The sequence below is a fragment of the Hibiscus syriacus genome, unplaced genomic scaffold (genome assembly GCF_006381635.1).
Source record: "Hibiscus syriacus cultivar Baekdansim isolate YM2019G1 unplaced genomic scaffold, ASM638163v2 tig00110198_pilon, whole genome shotgun sequence".
Lineage (NCBI taxonomy): Eukaryota > Viridiplantae > Streptophyta > Magnoliopsida > Malvales > Malvaceae > Hibiscus > Hibiscus syriacus.
In genome coordinates, this window is record NW_024062623.1 from 1,053,419 (window position 1) to 1,076,740 (window position 23,322).

The 23,322-nt window shown below is 35.7% G+C and overlaps 3 protein-coding genes across 4 annotated transcripts; all 3 read right to left on the minus strand.

Moving 5' to 3' along the window:
• Positions 1-158: 158 nt before the first annotated feature.
• Positions 159-5,923, minus strand: LOC120218563 (probable methyltransferase PMT10). The gene is made up of 9 exons (XM_039215490.1): positions 5,176-5,923; positions 3,993-4,142; positions 3,643-3,913; positions 3,187-3,297; positions 2,746-2,905; positions 1,727-1,984; positions 1,480-1,602; positions 748-825; positions 159-660 (listed from the first exon to the last, which is right to left on the minus strand). Exons 1-9 carry the CDS (start codon positions 5,803-5,805, stop codon positions 462-464), a joined length of 1,980 nt encoding a protein of 659 aa, XP_039071421.1. The 5' UTR covers positions 5,806-5,923; the 3' UTR covers positions 159-461.
• A 568-nt stretch (positions 5,924-6,491) lies between these two features.
• LOC120218566 lies at positions 6,492-9,114 on the minus strand. 2 transcript variants are annotated; one of them, XM_039215494.1, is made up of 5 exons: positions 9,082-9,114; positions 8,077-8,644; positions 7,644-7,869; positions 7,180-7,262; positions 6,492-6,645 (listed from the first exon to the last, which is right to left on the minus strand). In XM_039215494.1, exons 2-5 carry the CDS (start codon positions 8,635-8,637, stop codon positions 6,580-6,582), a joined length of 936 nt encoding a protein of 311 aa, XP_039071425.1. In that variant the 5' UTR covers positions 8,638-8,644; positions 9,082-9,114; the 3' UTR covers positions 6,492-6,579. The 2 variants fall into 2 exon arrangements, with proteins under 2 accessions (XP_039071425.1, XP_039071426.1); XM_039215495.1 differs by lacking the exon at positions 7,180-7,262 and having other exon boundaries at positions 6,499-6,645.
• Positions 9,115-11,154: 2,040 nt separating this feature from the next.
• LOC120218407 (histone-lysine N-methyltransferase ASHH2-like) lies at positions 11,155-23,298 on the minus strand. Its single transcript, XM_039215347.1, has 18 exons — positions 22,674-23,298; positions 22,410-22,471; positions 22,254-22,357; positions 20,865-21,034; positions 20,647-20,726; positions 19,270-19,401; positions 19,018-19,134; positions 17,945-18,037; positions 17,373-17,450; positions 16,751-16,807; positions 14,351-15,131; positions 14,215-14,270; positions 13,907-13,986; positions 13,723-13,805; positions 13,540-13,619; positions 12,641-12,720; positions 12,505-12,550; positions 11,155-12,361 (listed from the first exon to the last, which is right to left on the minus strand). The coding sequence occupies exons 1-18, from the start codon at positions 23,296-23,298 to the stop codon at positions 11,525-11,527; spliced, it is 3,561 nt and encodes a 1,186-aa protein (XP_039071278.1). The 3' UTR covers positions 11,155-11,524.
• Positions 23,299-23,322: the final 24 nt, after the last annotated feature.

A 23,322-nucleotide genomic window follows, 5' to 3' on the forward strand; every position in this document is an offset into this window, starting at 1 on the left:
CCCTAAACTTATGTCAAGATATGTGCCCGAGTGTCGAACATTCTTCAAGAAATAAGAGTTGGGGAAAACATAACCTGGTATAATGAAATCACATATTCCCTCAATTGAAACATGGAATAGTTTCCTAAAGATAATCAGTAAGGCATACAGGTTGCATTAACACTTTCAACATATGCTGAATGGCAAATTATGTAATGTACAAATTACACTTGGAATACAAAAGAGAAAAAGGAAATCCACTAGTATATGTTCGCTAAATATAGTAATATCGACCTGTAATGTTCACTGAGTACATAAGACAACAGATTATACTAAATTATGAGGAACGCGTTGCAGCTCTTACCACTTTTTTGTTCGGAGAGTTGCAGCTTCTTTCTGTGTGAGATTTCATGCATGTCCAAAAGGTGCACAAGACGTGGACATATAAAACATGGTTTCACCATGCTCATCAAACAAGCGAGTTACATACGTTTCTCAGAGATTAAAATTCTCCAGCTTGCATGTGGACCTTCACCTGTGTCATGTACCGCAGCCACCCATCCCATTGCAGTTGTTATTTCTTTAAGTTCACCCATAATGGAGATTGAATCCCGTATGTATACACGTCCACCAGGTCTCAGAATCCGGTCCATCTCAAGCATGATGGTTGACATATTACACCTATATCGAACATGATAGACTGCATCTGAAGAATGTGCATCATTACCATAAACTAGCACAAAAGAGGGAAAAAGGAATGAATAATACCTCTTCTTCTCAACGGAGAAAAGGCCTGAAGCATGCAATAAATCATATGTTCTTGGATAGGTATCAAATGGTTCACACCTGGAAAAGAATTTAAGAATCACAAGTCTAAAGTATGTGGAAATACTACAGATGAGATTGAAAGCATTCAAAAACACTCAATCACAAATGAGCTACAAATAAACCAATGGAAGACCATGCAGTTTTAACCATGATAAAACTAGCAATTGAAAGTTTGCAAGTATTATTACTAGCACAAACATTGGTGGAAGATCCTTTTACTTTCCCGGCCAAAATGGTTTAGAAGATTCACATGTTGGTTTTAAGTATGCGCTATTTTTAACAGCTGCTTGACTTAGTTTAAGGCTCATCCTAGTTCAAGCCAATTTACCGGATGTGCCAAGTGCTGCTACACGGATTGACTCAAAGAAGCTCAGCTTTCCTCGAAACAAACATGATGGCTTCCAGAAAGTACATCTAAGTAGAAATTTTGATTATAACATAAATGATGTCCTCTCTCATTTAGATACTTTTTACCATTATGACCACATCGATCACAAAAGGTGCATGTTTGAACTATCATGGTCCAAAACAGTAGCTTCATTTCCGGATAATTAGCTTCATGCACTATATACATGGGTAAAGACAATCTGGATAAATGCTACAATACCACCATGCACATGACGTTGGAAGAAGAATATAAAATCCAGATTTTTAAGTGTGTATTGACTATACCAGTCGTGCATAATTCCTATAAGTCCACGATCATAAATTACAGGTAATGTGTTGAACCCACTAACAGGAACAACATTCATAACCCAGCAATCAATCTGGAGATCATGTAATGCTGCTGCAAACCTGCATTGTAAGAAAAAACAAAATAATCAAAATAATGCAATATTTCTTTTGCATTCTTAACAAAACATAAAAGCACTTCAAAATCAGAAAAGTCTATGCTGCAGCATGGTATATAAGTAGTTACCCTCCAAGTCCAGCCCTCATGTCCATCACATTACGTAGTTTCATATCTTTCCAGTGAAAAGCACGTATGTAACTGTCTATTATTTCATTCCAGTATTTTGACTCAGCTCTCAAGATTTCCTTTCTGGAAATATAGGCATCCATTTCTATGCTTTGAAGCCTGTCGGGTGGATCATGAAGACGTGCAGGCCATGTGTTAACATTAGAGCCATAACCATTCCCTGGCAATTGAGTGATGCATGCCTTCAAGTCAACATACCTGCAAACATTGTTACACTGCAGCTTGTTATGAGTTGTTCAACTTTGGCTAGTAAAGCATCCTTGAGCTTTTCTGCCATACCAAAGTTTACAGGAGCAGAAAATATGAGCAAACAAAGACAACAAGGAAGCAACCAACTACAAAATACTCCTTAAAAGACTGATACAATTCAAGGTTTTCGGAGGCAATGGTTTTTCTCTACCAGCAACTTCTATACTTAATTGCTGGAGGCCTAAGCAAAATAATGGTGAGAAATCCCCTATCCAAGACCCCACCCTCAACTTTTTAATTGTCAAGCCTAAGCAGGGATCTCCTAATCTTTCTTCTATGCTATTCTTTGTTGTACTTAATTTATGTGTTTGACTTTATAAGGCTTCCTTGCTGGTTTGTAAGAAATGTAAATGGCCACAGGAAGTCAATTTATTTATTTTTATTCTCTGAAACACAAACTACAGGTATCAATGTTTGGCCACAATCTTTTAAAACCTTAAGATGTAGGTTTGCCTATTTGGCACAAGTAAAAGAAAACAGACAGATTTTTCAACTTATAGGTGGTTTCCAAAGTCTAACTCTCAGGTTACTGCTTCTTCATTACACCAAGGACATGGTCTGAACTCTGAAGAGCAATTTAACAAACAAAAAAATGCAGGATAATAAGTCCCAAAATACCGGCCCAGTACTAAATATGTTGAAATCAATTGCATAAGATTTTTATTGTCATTTAAATGCAGTGAACCTTCATGTATTGAAGCAGGACATACCAAACATTGTCTGAATTAACATCAGGGTCACAAAGGGGAGGTAGTGCTCCAGTATCACGATTAAGATAGCAACTATTGTTTAAAGGCTTCCGCCATATGGCAATATATCCCTCCTTCTTTACTAGCTCCCAGCAAATGCGAGAGGTAAGATCTTCCATTTCTGTAGATAAATTAGCTTACAAATAAATCTGAGCTATTTCAATGTATCAATCTTATTTTCATTGAACACGATAAAAGATGATAAAGTGGATGAAGGCATAGGTGATCAAGGTGATACATACAACTGACATTTTGGTTCTTTCTTATTTAAACGATTAAGTGATGCAAAGTATTCAAAGCATCTAAAACTTTGAATCAGGATATCAAGCACCATAAAAAAATGTCTGTATGTGTGTGCTGAGAGAGAGAGAGAGCTGTAAAAAACTTGACATGAGGGGGTACCTTTCCACTGCTCTTGTAGAATCTCTTCATGTTTATATACAGGCTGTGCAGCCCAGACAAAATAGCCTCCAGCTCTAAGCATCCTGTTGACCTCGAGAAGCAAAATTCCATCTTCACCATAGGCAAAAATAGAAAGAAGCATCAAGATCAAAGAGCTCTGGTGTACATGCAACATATATTTATATTTGTGTATAATTAATAACTCAACCTACTAAGCATGTTTTCTCACATATATATGCACATTCAGAGGGTAAATACTTGCACATGAGCAATCCTAACCACTAAAAGATTTAATGCTCAAATAACCATAAAAGAATGCTTTTGGAACAATTTAATTTCATTATTAGGTTGCAATAGTCAATTAAAGACAACTGAACCTTAATTAAATGCCAATACTTCTCAAATATTTCAAGATATAGCAGCTCTTTTGGACATGTTAAAGAAAATATAGTGTACCATCACGAGTCCAATTAATTCTACATCTTGAACAATGTATCAAGTCAAAAGCCTGACTTGGATACAACAGTCGATGAGTAGCAAATACTGCAACCATGGCAGGTACCCCACGCTCTAGTGCAAATTGAATTTGGTTTTCATGAACATCTTTCGGTGCTATTGATAAAGTGGTGACATTGCGTTGTAGAAGAAAAGCACCAAAACTGGCAACTCCACAACCAATATCTAATGCAACACGGACATGGCAGCCAAAAGAAATTTCAGGGACCATCTGCAAACAGAAAGATGATTATCAATCCCATGTAAAAAGCTAGTACTGTTACCAAAAAGAGATTGTTAAAGCAGACGACCTGTGAAATCTGATTCAAATATTGATCAGCCCCATGAATAAATTGTGTTCCACCTCCTGGAAAAATGAACTTGTCTTTCTTTATTGATATCCAATTTTGCCCACCTTTATCTTCAACCAGACGAGTATGTGGCACATTGCTAAACCAAACCTGCAATTATAACTCAAGTGTAGACAAAAGAACCTTCAATAAGAGTTCGCCAGGGTGAAATAGTTAATTTGAAATATAGCACCAAAGAAAGTTGTTATATCCAAATAGTATTCATAGCGGCATGTGCAGCAGCAAAGAAAACTAGATAGGCAGATTGAGCAGCTAACAGAAAATGATAAGACTTTAACACTATAAATTCCTAAAGAGGGATATTAAAGTCTCGTGACAACTATGTTCTTGGTAAATAGGCCAAAGTCAAGACCATATATTTGATGAATTCAACCACTATCAAAATATCATTAATGAAACCAGCTCAGAGGCTAGGGATGCCTGCTCCCATCTCTAAGTTAACTTTTATCTACCAATTTCATTGTGATGTAGCTATCATCTTTCATCAAAATAGTAGTTACTAATTCCATTATTCCTATGTCATAAAGTTTGGAGAAATCATATACTATTAACTATTTAATATTGAAGTTCCATCACGGCACCAACCCGCTTGAATTCCTATGGGGGGCAACATTACAACTAAAACTGATATCAGACAACTTCAGTGGCAAATCTAGATGCACCCGGGAGATGTTAACACCAATCCAATGGTAGTACTTAAAAACATAATCTCCTGATAATTTTCTACCAAGAGTACTATCACTTAGGGTACTAAACTCCACTATACTTGAAAAAAGAAAAAAGGTCTCTTGCATAAACATACTACCTACGGAGCATTTTGTCTCCACTTCATTACCTTAGGCCATCGCACAAGTTCACTACATGGCTCTTTTCTACCTAGTTCAACTGCAGCCCTTTGCACAGGATATATAATTCCTTAGCTAACCATTCATCAACAGAACAATAGCAACCTTAACACCCAAATTGCCATTACTTGAAACCAATACCCAATCGAACTCCCATCTACACCTTACTAAAATCATCAAAGTTTTCTACTAGAAAGTCCAATTACAACTTTACAACTATTTTTAAAAAAATAAATAAATAGTATATAAAATCAAAGAATTTTCAGGCAAAAATTTACCTCATCACGACTCTGAGGCCAAGGTATAGGTCTTTGGTACCCTTTCGGTGTCGGAACCACACAATCCAACATTTTATCTTTTCCAGGACAATGCCTCTCGTATTTCTCCCCCCTTTCACTATTACTAAACAGCTTAATTGCTTCTTCGTTATCCAAACACGGTACATAATCAACTTTACTCTTCTCACACACCTTATATTTCTCAAACTTAATCCTAACTTCATCATCGCTCTCACCCTTCCTTTTCTCTTCTTCTCTTCCTTCCTCGTTTCCAACACCGAACTCTGTAGAATTATTCGTGGAGTTCGAATCTGATTCTCCGACAATGAACTCAGCAGACATTGTTCCATTTTCGTCTATTATCCCCGTCCTTCGCACTGCCGGCGGCGGAGGGGGAGGGGGGGAAAGCGGAGGCGACGCATGCGGAGTTGGTAAGGAGTAATCGGTTGAGAAGGAAGAGAAGGGAAAAGAAGAGGAGGATAAGTGAGTAACAAGGAAAACGAGTGAAACAGAGAGGAGAACAACGGCTAGTAATTTAACAAACTTTGGAGTTTTAAGGACATCAATTATCCTCCTCGAAGATGCGGTGGCGGTTGTTGCAGTACTGGTTATTGGAGCTGTCGTTTTCATTTTGTTTGAACTCAGTGGGGAACTAGTTTTTATTCGTCAAACTTTCTCAGGAAAGTGATGGAAAAACCTTCGAGAGAAAGAGACAAATTCGATTTGCAGAAGAAAATAAAAGATCGGAGGCAGAGAGAGGATATGTGAACAGGGAGAGCGTGTACTCACGCTTACAAAGTGGAAATATTTAATAAATCAGTAATAAAATCAATACTAATAAATAACGTTACGTACGAGATGCGCTGAGATTCTCCGATTGGGGAAAGGATGAAGAATAGAAGACACGGTCACGTGCACTGCGGCTGCCGACATTTTTCTTTTATTTTCTTTGCATATGTTGTAAAAAGAGTATTCGTTCGAGTCAAGTCGAATTAAAAAAATTCAAGTTATTTCAGTTAAAGAATATTTTTATAACTTTAATAATTTTTTAATTCTATTTAAGTCGTTCAAGTCTTACCATTTTCATGACAAATAACATCTTAATCTAATTTTTTTATTAGTCTGAAGTGATCACAATGTAATATATATTTAGAATCTTTCTTAACCAACAAGCACACACTCTACATACGCAACTGTTCAAACACAAGTCCTTTAAGAAGAACGATATTTCACTTAACCATTGAGACCATTTGATGGACTATTCTCATCCAAATTTTTAAATTCATGTTTCCAAACGAATCAAATTCAAAAATAAAACAAAATGTGTACCCAATGCTGCAATTGTCAATAGTAGGATTATAACACTGAGGTATATATATTGCTAGATTCATACAAAATCTCTGGTCATCCCAAAGCATTCAAATACAAAGAGTCCTTCCAAGGCTTGAATGCACCTTCATGGGCAGTATTCTGACAAACATGCACAAAAACATTTTCAGAAGCTTTGCTTTTATATAGTTAGAAATATACAAGCTTAGTAGTTTATGCCATTACACCAAGGAACCGATCTATTTTACTCGAACTTAGGTGAATGTCGGATATGATTGTGTCCAAGACACATATACTCAGTGACAGATGCATGATTTTATGTTAGGAGGTACAAACTTAAAAGGTCATACTAAAAATTTAGGGTGTGCGAAATTAAATTGTCAATAGGGTATACTTGATTTTTCTACGTTTTCTTGTACTTGTATTTATAAGAACATATCCCATACTCATTTTTGAATATATGTCTAACATGTCAAATGTGTACTTATGAAAAATGAAGAACCAGGGTCTGAAACTGGGATCAGATTGCATTATGCCCTTTTTTCCTTCTTCAAAATCCACCCTATTTTTCCCCAGCTCTGCTTTTTCTAGGAAAATATATTAGCATCTGAGAGGGACATTTTGGCAAGATGAAAATGAGCATGAGAATATGCACCAATGATATGAAATACTCACCATCAACCAAAAGAAAAATCCACGTAAGAGATACAAAACTTTACGTTGATCGCAACTGAATTCATCGACTTTCGCTTTTAAGTCTGCAAGAGTAAAATGTACAACTCAAATTACTTGCAGAAACAATCTATTCTATGAGAGCTGCACTTTGAGGAATACCAGAGAGCAATCTTGTACCGGCAAACATAAAATCTTATTACACGGCAGTGGAAATAACAAAACCAAAGAAACGAGAAGACATCACCAGCAATTTAGGAGAACGAATTTGAGATTCCGGATCATCTAGCACTCAGTAGCATTACCAAGAAAGGACATGATCACATTACTCTTCTTAGACAAGTAAAATTAATTGTACATCAGCCTTGTGATAGAACCACACAACCTATAAAAGGATGCTTCTAGATAGAGGCAATCAATGTATACATAATTATGAATATGATGCAAGACACAAAAGAATCACTTACCTTTGTACCAATCAAGGTACGATTTTCCATCGGTGTTAGTTGAATATAGTTTCGATATTCCACGACGTAACTCTCTAACACCTTGCACTGGTCTTTTGTGAGTTACTTGTTGCAATAGACTTTCAAACTCATGTTGGTCATAAGGAAGTTTAAGAAGATCCATAAGCTTCTCCCTGAACTGAGACTGAGCAGAGGTTCTGTTGCCATCCCAACTATCTTCATCAACCTTTTTCCGACAACAAGCACATAAAACCAGAAGAACAGTAAAGGGGTCAGTAACATACAGAATTAAACTATAATCATGTAACAATTATACTTTTGAAAAAAAGCAACTTCCAATGACATATAGATAAGGTTAGAACCTATTAAACTGCTTGGCAGAGAGAAAAACTAGAATAGATGAAACAAAAAGTTGAAAAGAAAATATGCTTACCAATGATCGATAACATTTTGATGATACAAACGGTGTATCTTGTCCTTCATGAAAAGTATCATCATCAAATGCAAGTATCTCCAAATCAGAACCACCTTCATCATCCGTCTGATGTACACTTGTGTTATCACTTTCATAGCTAAAACTTTCTATATCCTTTCCAGATTCCATCTTCTTAAAAGGTTCTCCACTTACTTTGTTCCCATAGATTAGACTCTTTCTTTTTCCACTGGCTGCATTTCTTTCTTTATTCTCACTTCCTTCAACTCTAATCTTCGAACATTTCTTCACGGTTTTCGGCATCCTAGTGTTTGCTTTCCTCAAAAACCCATCGGAAGTTCCAGTAAACTTAGCCTTTACTCTTTGGGAATCACTCTTGAAATCCCTCCTCCTTTCCACATTCTTAAAGGACCTCTCTTCCTTTTCTTCTATAACTCCGCCGCCCAAGCTAGATATATATTCAACTGAGGATGATTCCCCAATCACATGATCATCATAGCCAGGCTTTAAACTACTCATATACAGTTCATAATCAGAGTCCAACTCCAAATCTTCTTCCATGCCAATTACATTATAATGTTTGTTTATTCCCTCCTTATTTACCCCACTATTACTACTCATATACAGTTCATAATCCGCGTCTAACTCCAGATCTTCTTCCATGTCAATCACACTATAATACTATCCGTGGGAGAATTCTTGAACGGATTACCAAACCCTAAATTCACCAAAATACTATCTGTTTTGCTCTCAGCCTATGAAGTAATCAATAATGTACCTGCATTATAAATTTTATAAACCGAGATTATATCATTTATTCTTCTATCAGAAGTGGATTATCAATTAGTGGTGGCGTAGAGGTGTAGCGGCCGCTATTCCGCAGCCCATAGAGGATAACCGCGGCTGTAAATTTCCGCTAAAGCGATTGCTTTCATAAAGAAAAATCGATGAAAGAGAGTAACAAGCGGTACAGTCGAAAACATAAATCATTCTTCAACGTTAAATTTAGGGTATCAAAACTGACCTTATTTTAATTCCAAACTTGAAGGCTTTAGTCAAAAGACCAAAACTAGGGTGGGACAGATTGTCCCGCGGCGGCGATGTACGAAGAGAGAGGAGAGTAGCTCTAGCTCCGGAATTTTTAAAGGAACCTAGAATGTTTTGCCCGCGAATTCTCCGGGCTTCAATCTAGAGTGTGTCAGGTCTCTTAACTATAGGGATTATATCAATTTAATCCATTGATTGTAGAGATTAATTTATATTAGTCCCTATAGGATAGGGATTGGTTTTAATTAATCATTTTACTATTAAATAGATCATTTACTCTTTGCATAAAAGAAGTATAAAATAATGTCAAAATTTCTTCAAAGTTTTTTCTAATAGTCTCATATGATTATAAGTTAATTTATACATAAAGTACTTCAAAAAAAATTACACATAAAGATTTAATATAAAAATAAGTGTTTAAATTATATCCTAAGTTAATTTTAGGTGTTTAAAGAATTTATTATAAAAAATAGGTGTCTAACATTTTTAACTTTATACTTTTATGTGCGTAAAATTTTTACCTTACACTTTTAGGTATCTATGCAGTAACGACAATTAAAAAATCGTTAAACGACACATGTCATGTTTATATTTTTGCTTATGCAAAAATAAGTGCATAAACTATATCTAAAGTTACTTTACGTGTCTAAAGATTTTTTTTTGTTAAAAATAGGCGCTTAATGTTTCCGACGTTACACTTTTAGGTGTCTACGCAATAATGATAATTAAAAAATCATTAAGTGACATTGTTATGTTTATATTTTTAAAATATTTTATTTTAAAAAACTTAATAATATTATTAATTTTAAAATAAAATTCATTTTTTCTGAAATTACAGATAAAAAACATGCAACTCTAAAATGTTTCATTTCAATCCCATTATCATTTGTCGTCGATTATCATCGGTTGCCTTCGCCATCGTCGAACGATTATTCACCTGTCATCGAGCCTTCATTACCAACCATCCCTCTTGATGTCGTCTCAATCCTCTTAAATTCTTAATCCAAATTTAAATCTTTAAACCTAATACCCAAATCCACAGTCTTAATACCAAATTTATCATTTACACCCTAAATTAATTTTAGAGATTTATGGGGAAGGTGGAGGAGGGTATGAATGCATATGGGGAGGGGAGAATTTTTACGTAGGTGGGAGGAAAAAAATTCTTAAATTTTTTAAAACATAATATTTTAACATTTTAAAAAAAATAAAATTTTAAAAATATATATAAAAACGACACATATCATATAATAACCAAATTTAATGATCGTTAAATCTATGTACCTAAAAGTGTAAAGTCGAAAACATTAAAAATATATTCTTAACGAGAAATTCTTTATGTACCTAAACTTAGGTATAATTGAAACACTTAGCCAAAATATAAACATGACATATGTGACTTAACATTTTCTTTAACAGCCGTTACTACATAGGTGCATAAAAAAGTAACAGAAGAAAAATGTTAAGCATCTAAAAATATAACGGAAAAAATATTAGACGTGATTGAGCAATTTTTTTCATTAAACCATAAATAAATAATACGAAAATATTATTTTTATAATAAATTTAAAGTAACAGTTCATATGACCGTTTATAAATAAATAATATAAAAATACTTAAAAAATAAAATTTATATAATTAAAAAATATAAAGTATACATGAATTGACATGTGAGATTTCATGTCAAAGATGTTCAAATTTCAATATTTTAATAATTATTTTTATTTCTTAAAATACAAGGGACAACCTACTATCTTACCTCCCCTTATCTCATTATATATGGGAACAAGTGACAGCAATTTTTTAAAATACAACACAAATCAAAATTATAATAGTAATATATATATATATAAAATGTGGGTGTGTCCCTGTCCGTGGCCTTTAATCAAAAAAATGCTGTTGCATGAAGTATCCATGAGCAAGAAGGGAAACACCATTATCACAAATAACCTGAGATAAATTACCTTCACAACTTGGTAATTGAATAAAGTTACACAATTCCACTGGAGCTTGAGCCCAGGAAACAAAGAATTGAGGGTAAATACATCAATTTTATGAAAGTTAAAGAAAATTCAGTTCTCGGAAAATTTTCTGTAAATCAATCATGTTTCTTTGGGCGCAGATAAAAAAACCAATGGGACCTTCAATTCTACTGGTTTATATCATCTGAATAACGTGAGTTTTCGGGCTCATTGTTTACATGTCCTACGTCTATGCAGCATGTCTCATGGTGGCCCTTTTCATTTCTGTTGTCTGAAGTACTTCTTACCCAAATCATATGAGGATTCTCTCATTCTTTTCATCGTCTGTTGGATGCTAGTACCTGAAATGTCGAACTCTGGGTGGTTTCCACCAGCTGTGCTTGGAATGCTTTCATCGGGAGAACTTGTGGCAGGTCCTGTTACCCTTCCTTTAAGTCAGCACTAATTCTGATGGAGTTAGCAGCAGAAGCAGGTTGAGTGTCTTTCTTATCAGGGGGGCATGGAGGTAAAGGCGGAAATGGGTGGAAAGGCATGCCAGGGGCAATCCTCCAAGTTTCTAGACTTTCACCTTGTGGTGATCCAAACTGCTGCAAAATGGTAAGTGGAATTCCAAATGAAACCGACAAACTGGAAATGAATCTCTTCTGTGGATGAGCAACAACGGCAGCAGGAAACTTCGACGGACAAACTTTTGCTTGAGGGAAACCTGTAGCAGTTGAAAGAGCAGCAGATGCAACCAAAGATGTATTGAGAGGAGATAGGAACCCTAGTGGACCATCCTGCTGAAAGCTTTGGTTCCCATTGTCAAAATTATTAGTTCCACCTTTGCAAAAATTTTCATGCCATTCGTTATCCACACTGTTCATCTTCTCTGTATGATCTGATGTTGCTTGACCTAAAGTGTATAACGTGCTACATTTGAATTTCTTTGGTGACCGTGATTCAATTTTCTCTGGATCCGCAGGCTGATCCCAACGGCTTTTCCACTTGCGAATTCTGGTACCACTGGTTTGGGAAATGCCAGCTGATGGTGAAGAACCGCCCTCCTTGGTGAAAGTATCTGTTGATGTTCCAGCCACAGATTGCGTGCCGCAATTAATTGCTTCAGTAGCTCGTATGGCCTGGTCACGCCAATGATTGTTAGATGCTGAAACCCTGTGAAACTCCATCCAGCCCTCATCCTTGTCCCTGTAGCTATACTTTCTGACAGGTTTTCGAATCCACTTATCACGAAAATTTCGGGCTATTTGATGGACCTGTAAGGTTTGACCAATTAGATACACAATTCATCCAAGAAAAAGCAATAAGAAAAAAATATAGTCCGCAGATAACAAATTAAAGAAGCTATACTATTAAGTAATTAATAAAAGGGAATGTTAGATGAAATGTCAGTCGATACCTGTTTGTCATCATGCTCTGTGAATGACAGTATCGACTCCCTAAAGCTGCATGAGAGAAAGCATAGTTTCCATGTAAATATATAGAAAAGAAGAACAGTGTGTTCAATCAAACAGAACTCAGTCATATCCTCTAACCTCTCCCTTCCAGCACAGTAAGGACCTCCATTAATATGCTCCTGAGTAAGTATTCCCCGCCCCGCCAAATACTCTAAAACCTGCAGAGGAAGTAAATTGCAAGCCATAGTCCTGTCATAACTTAAAAGTTCCATATACCAGCTTAAGAAAGACAACTCTGTGCTGGACCTAAAAGCAACCTTTTGTATTGTCCGAAAAAAATTAGATAATCAGATAATCATGCTGACACACACACACACAGAGAGAGAGAGATACACAAATGCAAATATATATTCAATGAATCTATACGATGCTTCAGCCATGAAATGTAGTGGCAGACTAGACAAAAGTGATTCATATTGCCCTATGTTTGTTTCAGTTTTCCTCCTATATAATGAACCTTGCCCTTGGGGATAACCATTTACCATCCTGAAAGAGCAGCTTAATATACTTTGCGCTCAAATGAAGGCAAAGACTATCCACAAAAGACAATAATGCAAAAGAGGTACACTAAAAAGTCAATCTAACTGCATTGTCGCTGACTTAAACAGGCAGTAGCAGATTTTAATCACACAATTTAGAATTATAGGCGAACCGACTGCTGCCAAAACTATTTTCCATTTTTCCTTCAAAACCAACTTAAGCATCGACACCATTTCATAAGCATTAAAATGCAGTTAATTCAAATACTATTGTTGAATATATAACTATTAAACAAAGCACTTGACCCATGATAATGAATGTTTTCCTCGATATTAATTTTTTCCCCCTGAAAATACGAAAAAGGGAAGCTTATCTTCTCTACTACCATTCATAGTATGATGCACCTGATATTCCAAGAATTGATACCAGAAATGACATGCATATTCACAAATATCTCTACAAAATAACAATGCAACAACACAGTTTCCACACTGCACCTTTAGAAGCTTCCGAAGAATTGGAATCTTCTTGAAGTCCCTTCTATATTTCTTCAATATGTTGTGTAGCATCTGCAAACCTGAAAATGAAATCAACAGCTGTTTATTTGAAAGCCAACAGAGATGCAATTGCAATGAAGCGTTCATCATTTGATGCTGCGCAGCAAAAGTTTGTAAGAATACCATTCTTGTTAATTATATCAGTCAACACATGTCCTGATTTTGTTTTCAAAAGTGCATCAAGAATCATTGAAAGCTCTCGATTGCTGCACAATAAGAAAACTAGAATCAAAGATTGGAAACTTATATAGCATGAGCACAAAATATATTGTTATAAGGCATCTAAAGCAAGAGAAACTAAGTTGACCTTTGAATTGCTTCACCATTGCCACCATCACCAGAAGTAGCTGTGAGAAGTAGAAGCTTCAAGTAGCCTTTAGAAGCATCCTGTCACAAATCAGAATGTTCAACGAACATGATTAGGTATAGAGATCAGAAATAAGAAGTATGATGCAACACAAAAATCCACATACTTTACTCATCAAAATAAGTGTCATCTTAGCATGACTTGAACACAATGCCAAAGCACACAAAAAGCTAGTAAAAAAATGATGAAAAACAAGAACAATTTTCTAATCTAAAAACTTACTAAGTGCAAGACATTGAATCACTAACCTTTCGTTTTGTTATCCCCCCCTCAGAATCCAGCAACTCATTAAGTTTCTCCTCCACTGCAAGCATCCAGTTGCATACATCGGTAAAAATAGAAAACTACAAAACAGCCTCATTTTAAAACAAGATATTTCTTAACCTGATTCAAAACGACCAGTACTTGAATTTTCTGAGAATTTTCTGGGATTGATTGTCGGCACTTGAGATTTGTTGGATGTTATCTGAACCTTATTTCCATTCAGATAATTACTACTCGTTTTCCCATTCTTAACAGAGCTGGATGAATGAGAAGTCTTCATCAGGGTGCGTGATTTTGCAGGAACCTTTTTGTCTTCTGCTGTATCAGACTTGGACTTCTTATTAGCATCAATAATATCAGCAGATAATTTGCCATCTGACAAATTTAGAGAAGCATCTAATTTCTGAATGGAACATGAGATTTTGTTGGTAGCCTTCTGTTCCTCAGTACCATCTTGCTGAACAGCTTCACTGGAAACTGTCACAGGCGAAGCTTCTTCTGGCTGAATGGCTAATTGGAATTTCCCCTTCAGATCTTCAGTTTCAACTGAACTGTTCAATTGAGAAGTGGCAGAAGAAGAATGATTCACAGAGTCCTCAGCATCTTGCATATTCTCGAACTTTACTGCACCATCAGTTATTACACTCTCCACGCATTGCATTCCTGCACCATCCAAGGAACTCGATCTAGATATAACATCTTTAGAAACAGTCCAGGTTTCACCATCTTCAAGCATCATTGGTTCAGGAGATTCCACATCTGAATCATCATGAACAATGACTTCAGCACTAAGTGAATCACCACCTATGTAACCCCGACAATGAGGTGAACCACAATGACATTTTTTTGCAGCAGCTCCAAAAACCCTCACATAGTTGTAGTCAAATGTAACTTCTTCACCCTAACAAATATACCAAGCTTGTCAAATATATTATAATAAGATTTCTCATGCATGTAACAGAAAGACGGCACACACAGAGAGATATCCATACATAAATACATATATATGCAAGTGTATATGTATGTCTGAGATTGCATAAAAATAATTTCTTGAAGGTCAGTTCATGTGCCCTATACCCTCCAAAAAAATTCTGCCTGAACATCAGATTCTGCTTGCTCCAATTAATCCTTAAGACTAATTTCTTGACTCTTGAGGTTTTACCCTATGTTTTTGGTTTATCTAAATATCCAACAGAAAGGATGCTGTAAATGCAATAAATTATAGGACATTTGGGGGGTTCAAGAAATGATGCATGGCTACTCTGACGTATATCGATCAACTTATTATCTATCTAGCTATATGAGTATGTGCCTCTAGAATAGGCATTTTAGCATTAATCTTTGTGTTCTGCTCCCCACTGAATACTTTTTTTTTATAAGAATTACAGGCCTCGTTAAAAACCCCCTTCTTGATTAAAGGATCTTTTAGAGAAGCTCTTTAATCAGCGGAAGAAGAAAAAGAGTGCCTTATGATTTTATTGATCATAACCAAAGTACATAAGATACAACCATAAGACAAGCAAACAAAACCTTAAAAATAGCAGAACAAAAAAAAACAAATTCCCCTATACGACCAGCCCTCCCATACCCAACAACGAAACTATCACAGCCCCAACTATCTCAATAAACCAACAACACTACTAAAAAATCTCTAAGGCTATTTAAAATATTTATCCAATCCCCTGCTTAGCTAAGGTGTCAGCCTCACAATTACAACTCCTCGGAATATGTCTAACAATGATCTCCCTGTCCAAAATTAAGGAAACAATTTTCTGAACCAACGAACTAACAAAACGAGGAGAAGATGTCGACAGCAAGATCCAATCCACCACTGATTTACAATCACTTTCTATAATTAACCTTCCTTTCATCGCCCATTCTGACGAGAGAGAAAAATCAATTCCTTTCTCAATGGCTTTCAACTCTACGAGTGGAGGAAGACCCGGGCCAACAGCGTGCGAGAAAGAACCAAGAATTTTACTTTCTGAGTCTCTTAAAATACCCCCAATTCCCCCCAGCATCCCGTCCCCTCTAACTGCCCCATCAACGTTGACTTCAAAGAAATGAAGAGGAGGAAGCCAGCCCTGAACCTTCTTCCTTTTCGGTTCACTAGTATAATGCTTATCAGCAAGTGTAGGATCCCCCAGCATCCCGTCCCCTCTCCACTGAATACTGCAGCATGAACTAATCATAAATCTCAATAAAAGGATAACCAGCTAATATATGGCACAAATCTATTAACAGGGTTTGCAGAGGCCTCAGGAAGCAGGCTGAACAAAATTACATTTTTGGGGTTTCTGTTTGGCAAAATAAAAAAGTTCATACTTTCTAAGACTCGAGAAAGCAACTTGGACTAGGAGAGCTTAAAGTCTCAACTATCTCAATTTAAAAGGAATTGAGCAGATCAGTTTAATGATATTCGAGTTGTATGTAAGAACCAAACCAGAAAAAAGAAGAGTAATTGCAAGAACCCCATATAACAGGTATGATTGGCATAAACATCATACTCCGCGAACTCACCTTCTTTATATCTCTCAATGCAATTAGTCCAATACAAATTTCACCATTCACCATCCACTGCTCATGAGAAAGACAAAAACAATGGAAACAACGTTAGCCATATTTATACTCAGGAAACATAAACAAGAAAAACATCAAACTATGATTGATCAAACGACATATGCAGGCAAACCCAAGGTAGTTGGCTGTATCAGACAAATAGTTAACATACATATACATTATTAATAACAAATATGATGCATATTGACCGATACTTTTTTTATATGTTTTGTAGGAAAACTAGACTCCACTTTAGAGTTTATTATATATCTTAAGATTTTACATATACACACAAAAAATCACACATATACATATTGTGCTTCACTTCACTTAGGCTAGCGCTTTTTTTGCATCTTGCACTTCATCCAATATAAGGGCTTAAGCACCTAGAGTGCGCCTTGAGCCCTTGACAACATTGAGGTGGAAAGGAGACATTCCACCAAGAGATTCTATCATTCAGCTCTTATCCTAATTACGGTAACACACACATTAAGAGAATCCTACTTAATTTAGTTCTATTGGAAAAGAAATCATGTTTTCTTATTAACCAATATGATAACAAAAAACTCAATGGAAAATTCACCTTTTCAGTACGACAATTGGGATCACAGCTATGGTTGATGAAGCGCCCCAAATTTCCTTTGACATATGCATCTATTACCTGGAAGAAAGGAAAATTACCCTTGAAACTGAACAATCAAAGTAATAAATTGACAGAAAAAATATAAAACATGATAGATTTCATTGATAAAAAAAAGAAACTGAGAAAACTAAATGAAAACATTATTCAGGACAGATGGATAATTACAAATATGAACAAACAAGGGGATGCAAAAGCAAATAAAGTTTGAATTGAAAAGGCAAAGCTAAAGCAGCAAGGAAGCATCCTCTGTTTCCCCAGAGTAATTTCAGTGATTAAAACATTCAACATAAACAATAAATAAAATCTACTATGTAAATAAGTCATAAACTTATGTTTCTAGATATGTCCACAAACATGTAGTAGCATTTAATAATTAAATAACAAAACCAAAGACAGGCAGGAGACAGCTAAACTTTCTTCAATTGCTGCAGCCTTTTGCACTATCTGTGCTATATTCTATTTAATAGTCATAACTTTTGTAAAATATGAATGGTAAAGGATATTATCCAAACCTCACTGCCATTCAATGTCATGAAATAGAAATGCCTCTGACCCCTAGAAGCATACTCCTTTTGCCGAGCCTCATAAGCTTGCATATCAAGCACCTGATGAACCAAACAATTCAAATACCACCAATAGTTACACATATATAAATAAAGTGTCCACAAATATACAATCAGCATAATATATAGCCCCACTCTACAGTAATTATGGATTACACAACAACTAGCCTACAACAAGTATGAGTTTTCTTTTTTGTATGACAACAAATGCCGCCTTTGAATGCATAAAAACTTTGACAAACTTTCAGATGAGTATGACAGGAATCAGTTAACTTGCTATTTGGATTTGGAAAATGGCTTGCACAAAAGCAAACAGTCAACATGATAAGATATGACTTGAACAAGGGATCCTAATAAGAACTAGATACACCCCACTCTATCCTTCCTCTAAGATATGAATGCTTAATTTCAATTGAAGAATGTTCAAAAGAAACAAACTTTACTGCTTCAGACAGTGCAGTGCAGTGCAGTGCATGCTGTTAGAATCAGCCATCTAGAAGTCTTGTTTGTTTAGGTTCCTTTTATGATAAGAAAGGATAAGTCGTAGGAGTCTTTGCAATCTTTATCTCTAGATAGAATTTTATCTTCAGCAGAAAAGTCCTATTACAAGTTAGCAACTCAGTTTATTTAAACTACTGTAATCTCCTAAATTAAATAATCAAAATTCTCTTTCATCACCTCTTTTACTCTTTTCCTCTTATACAGTTTATTTCCTTAGATTATATCACACGAATTAAATAAACTAAATAATGTTAATCCATGACACGGCAGAACAATGCTTTAAGCATACTGATTCAGCAAATTTATTTGACAATACATTAGGTGCTTTTACCTGAAAAGTTTAGTGGGGTGGAAGCCTCAACAACAGTGTTTATTATGACTGGTTTACTTTAAAATCACATTTACTTAAACAATTATAAAAATCAAATCTAAAGAGCCATAACATGAATTCCACTATAATCTCAACAAGTCTATCATAATCTCAAAAAGCATAAAGTACAAGAAAACAAATCATATATTACCTCTCCAACATATTCAATAAGGAAATGTCCAGCAGATATATTTTCTAGCATCCTCAATCCAAAACCCTTCTTACCAAATCTGTCCCACTTCATCTTTGCATATTTGTGCTTCTGGAACTGCAAAAATAAACATTTGGAATAAAATAACATTATCTTCAAAAAAAGTCCTCTTAGAAGTTGGAAACAAACACACAACAGAATATAAACTGCATATATATTGTACGTTGTCATGTACTAAAAACAGTGAAGAACCTGTTGATTTGAACAGAGGTCCCCACAAGGACAGGTGCCTTGGACACATTCAATGTTCAGCATCCGATTTAGGCATTCATCCCCACAACCAAGCTTCCCGTCTGGAGGTCTTTCGCACTGGCAAACCATTACCTGCTTAAAATAACTGAAATATTAATAATGGGAAAGACATGTCTGGTTCGATTCTTGGCTCCTTCAAAGAGCCTGCTGGTCCGGGGCCCCCAACTTTAATGGAATTGAAGGCTATCCTAAAGGGTTTAGATTTTTATGAATCTATTTGTCATAGGTTTAAAGATAGATTGATTATTGAGAGTGATAGTAAGGTGGCAGTTGGCTGGGTTAAGGATGTGGTCTCTTGTCCTGTTGTTTATGTTCAAATTGTTAAAGACATTATTCAAAAGCTTAGTGTTTATGAAGGTTTTATTAGTTGGTAGTAGGACAGCCAATATAGAGGCAGATGTCCTAGCTAAGGCTGGTATTGGTTGAATTATGTTCTGTTAAGGGCTGTTTCTTTCTGGTTTTGTATCTCTTGAGGGAGATTAGTTTGTATTACTTTGTTATATTTGAGTTTAATGAAATCCTAGGGCACTCTTTTCCTCCTTGTGCGGATTAAGGAGCTATTTTTAAGTTCCGTTAATCACAAAGGGGGTTTTATTGAGGCCTTCTATTCCTATCAAAAAAAATAATCACAAAAGCTATCAACCTGCCAATGAAATCAGATGTAAAAAAATTAATTTAAATTCCGCTTTTCTCCGGTTCAACTAAAGTGTGTATTATATGCTAATATTTGTGATACAATGAGAAAATTAAAGCAAGGAAATAGAGGAATCAGCCAGTTTAACTTATAAAGTGTATTATCCAAGACATGGGATCAAATTTTACCTTCAATAAGGAATTAGGAGAGGGCATTAAGTAAGTCAAAAACTCTAACTTTATTTGTAGTCTAGACCTAGAGCCCTAGAAATTAAACAAGAATAACTGAAGAAGGTGCCAAGGTAGTTGAAACAATGGAAAGACTTCCCAACACAACCCCCTACCCCTACAGTAAGAAGAAGCAATAGAAAATTCCACCTATCAGGAATACATATGCTGACACAGTGAACTCATGATAATTCTAATGTAGTTTCAATATTAAAAAAAATCATATGATTCATCATGTCAGCATAAAATCTATAGGAAGGAAAAGGTGGAAATAAACAAGGTTTACAAGATCTGAAAAGATTAATAAGCTTCCACTCCCAGATAAACTTATAGAGCCTCTAGTCATTATTACCATTACAACAAGATGGAATGAGTATGGTAAGAAGATGAAATTCCAACTGCAGACTAAATAGCATGTAAACATATAATGAAATCAAGTGAGATTCAGAATTAAACCTCATCAAGGGTTTGCGTTTTTTGGCCACGGTGCAAAAATTGGTTACTATCAATACGCCAAAAATGTGAAGGCGGCGCTACTGCAATAAATTGGAAAGTGAGTATGGAAGGAAGATCAAAAAGGAGAAAAGAGAGCAAAAAGACGGTCATTACACTAAAACTACATCTCTGTCTACAATTCATTCATGCAGTTTAGCTATAAATAACAAACATCATACCTGTCATACATTTAGCTTCAATTCCCTTTTCCAATTCCTTATAATTGAAGCCATCACAACCATCTTCCTCAGCATCTGATATGCCCAACTCAGCATTAATATCAGCATTGGACTTCTCTTGTGGGATTGAGCAATCAGAAAATGCTTTATCCACGTTGTCGCCACAGACCCTTCCAAGTAAATGAGAAAACAGAATTAATATTAGGGATCAGACTGTCTAAGCTTACAAAAAGATACAAAATGAGAACACACTTAAAATGGGGAACATATTATACAATATATCTCAACCAGAAGAGACCATTTGATCAGATAGTAAGAGGCCATGGTTGATGAAGATTGCAAAACAACACCAAAAACAAACATCAAACAATCCTACCAGAACAGCCTAATCGAACAAAGCAACAACAACAGCCTAAAAACAGACTGGTCAACTCAAAGCCTAAACGTGGCCCGATAGACGCCCAAACAAAACAAAACAACCATAATAAAAGCCAAGGGTAACAGCTGACTAAAACCATAGAAGCCAACTTCTAACTCAAAAGCCACTTAGCTTTCTCATGATAAGAATACAAAAAAAACACGCACATAGCCGCCTTTCCACCACATTAATTCGTCTTGTCAGCTAAAACCATCCGAACTTCCAACTCCAAACAATAAGCATGATGCAGATCACCTGAAACTTCTACTCATACAGCTTCCACCATGAAAAGTTTTAAAGGAAGTGAAAAAATCCAGTGAGAGGGCAATTGCTTCAATAGAAAAGTAGTTCAAAATAAAACCTGACTGCATAGGGTCCAACACTCCAAAGCCATGAATGGTGATATGGTTCTCATATTTCATTTTACTTTTAGAAAAACTAATAATAAATAACAATGCATCAACCATAAATTTCAAAATCATCCTGATTTAGCTCAATTAAAATGTGACTTAAGAGTTCTGGCAGTAATATTCAACAGTTAGAACCTAGAATCTTCTGTGAAAGAAAATAAGATGGCCAGTCATGTCCATAAATTCACTAAACTTGGGAACAAAACAGCCTCCAAAACCTACTCAGAACCAGGATGGAATCAAGATTCCAGACCAAATTGCATCAATACCATCATACCAGAACTAGGCTGAGAAAAGTAAAAATCAACTAATCAAAATTCGCAGGATCCATAGGTAAACCACACTTCTGATCGTTGCAGTTCATAAGATATGTGGATAATAACTAAACACCCAATCCTTCCTGAATGGCTGTATCAAATATGTATTATGTGTTTGGACATGCAGTTGACTATTTTCAAACATTTAAGAGCTAACCAAACAAACTTGGAAAAACCAGCATTTAATATAAATAATTCACATAAATTGCATTCTAAGATGATAAATGTATGAAATGATAAATACCAACGGCATGCCTCATCAATTGACTTTACAAGTGAAACTGGTATTCGCCGCCATTTATGACAATCATCACAACGCACCCAAGCATTATCAAGCAGTGTACACTGCTGCATGACACAATTTTTGTACCAAGTCAACATTAAACACGTCTGCATGTACAATATTGTTGCCAGTATTTGAGTCCTTATTATCATCTGAAATCTGATTTCCTGCAGCACCAACTATTGCAAAAATAATTAAAACATTCTCCAACTTCTATCATGAATCAATTTATCCCAATGGCACGGAATAAGAATGACAACTGATATGTGAAAATTGAAGAATAGATTAATAATAATAACAAATAACATATAATAATAATAACAGGATAAGAACAGAGAACAGGGGAAGAAATAGGTACATATATCCTTAAAGTTCCAGTACCTGTTACTAGGCTCTTTCCTCCTCTGGTTACAATCTCTTCATCATAACCTTTCTCCTTTACTTCGCTCTTACTAACTGACTTCGACTCATCTTCCCTCCTCTTAGAAGCACTTCCTTTCCTGCTCCTTGCAGAATCAGAGATTCTGGACTTTCCCTTGCTCATTCCCTGAGATTTTGAACTTTTGGGAATTTGATTACGCTTGTGATTAGAGGAAGAGATATGCTTAGGGTTCTTTGCATCTGGAACATCAGGACTGAAACAACCTTTATCCATACTTTCTGTAACGTCTTTGGGGACTCCAAGCCCATTCTCTCTTGAAGCATTTGCAGCAGAGGATGAAGTAACAGCCTCACAGGAGACAAATCCATTATCTATTGTTTTTTGCCCACCTCGGCGACTCTTTGATGATTTAGCTTTCCTGATGCTGACTGCACCAGGAGATCTATGATTGTCCTTTTTCTTTCCCCTCTTGCTACCCTTACTAGTCTTAACACCTCCATGAGAAGCAACAGCTCCAGAAGCATTCAAAGCCATATCATGCGACTCTTCTTGGTGTATTAAACCAACTTGTAAATCAGGAATCGTATTGATCACTTCTGAATCTGGTGAAGTTCCAGGATCCATGCACTTGTTCTCTATTGCTTCTTG

Bases quoted from the DNA above. Each gene is read 5' to 3' on its own strand.
- LOC120218563 (XM_039215490.1), bottom strand. From the start codon at position 5,805: ATGAAAACGACAGCTCCAATAACCAGTACTGCAACAACCGCCACCGCA. The intron at 3,298-3,642 runs GTACACTATATT...CCTATGGTGAAG, and splicing joins AATTAATTGGACTCGTGATG to ATGGAATTTTGCTTCTCGAG. The intron at 1,603-1,726 runs GTAACTACTTAT...CTTACAATGCAG, and splicing joins ATGAGGGCTGGACTTGGAGG to GTTTGCAGCAGCATTACATG.
- LOC120218566 (XM_039215494.1), bottom strand. From the start codon at position 8,637: ATGGAAGAAGATTTGGAGTTGGACTCTGATTATGAACTGTATATGAGT. The intron at 7,870-8,076 runs GTAAGCATATTT...TGTCGGAAAAAG, and splicing joins CAAAATGTTATCGATCATTG to GTTGATGAAGATAGTTGGGA. The intron at 7,263-7,643 runs GTAAGTGATTCT...TTACTCTTGCAG, and splicing joins GTACCTTGATTGGTACAAAG to ACTTAAAAGCGAAAGTCGAT.
- LOC120218407 (XM_039215347.1), bottom strand. From the start codon at position 23,298: ATGGATCCTGGAACTTCACCAGATTCAGAAGTGATCAATACGATTCCT. The intron at 15,132-16,750 runs GTGAGTTCGCGG...TATATTTGTTAG, and splicing joins CATTGAGAGATATAAAGAAG to GGTGAAGAAGTTACATTTGA. The intron at 13,620-13,722 runs GTATTCTTACAA...TTTCATTTTCAG, and splicing joins TGATATAATTAACAAGAATG to GTTTGCAGATGCTACACAAC.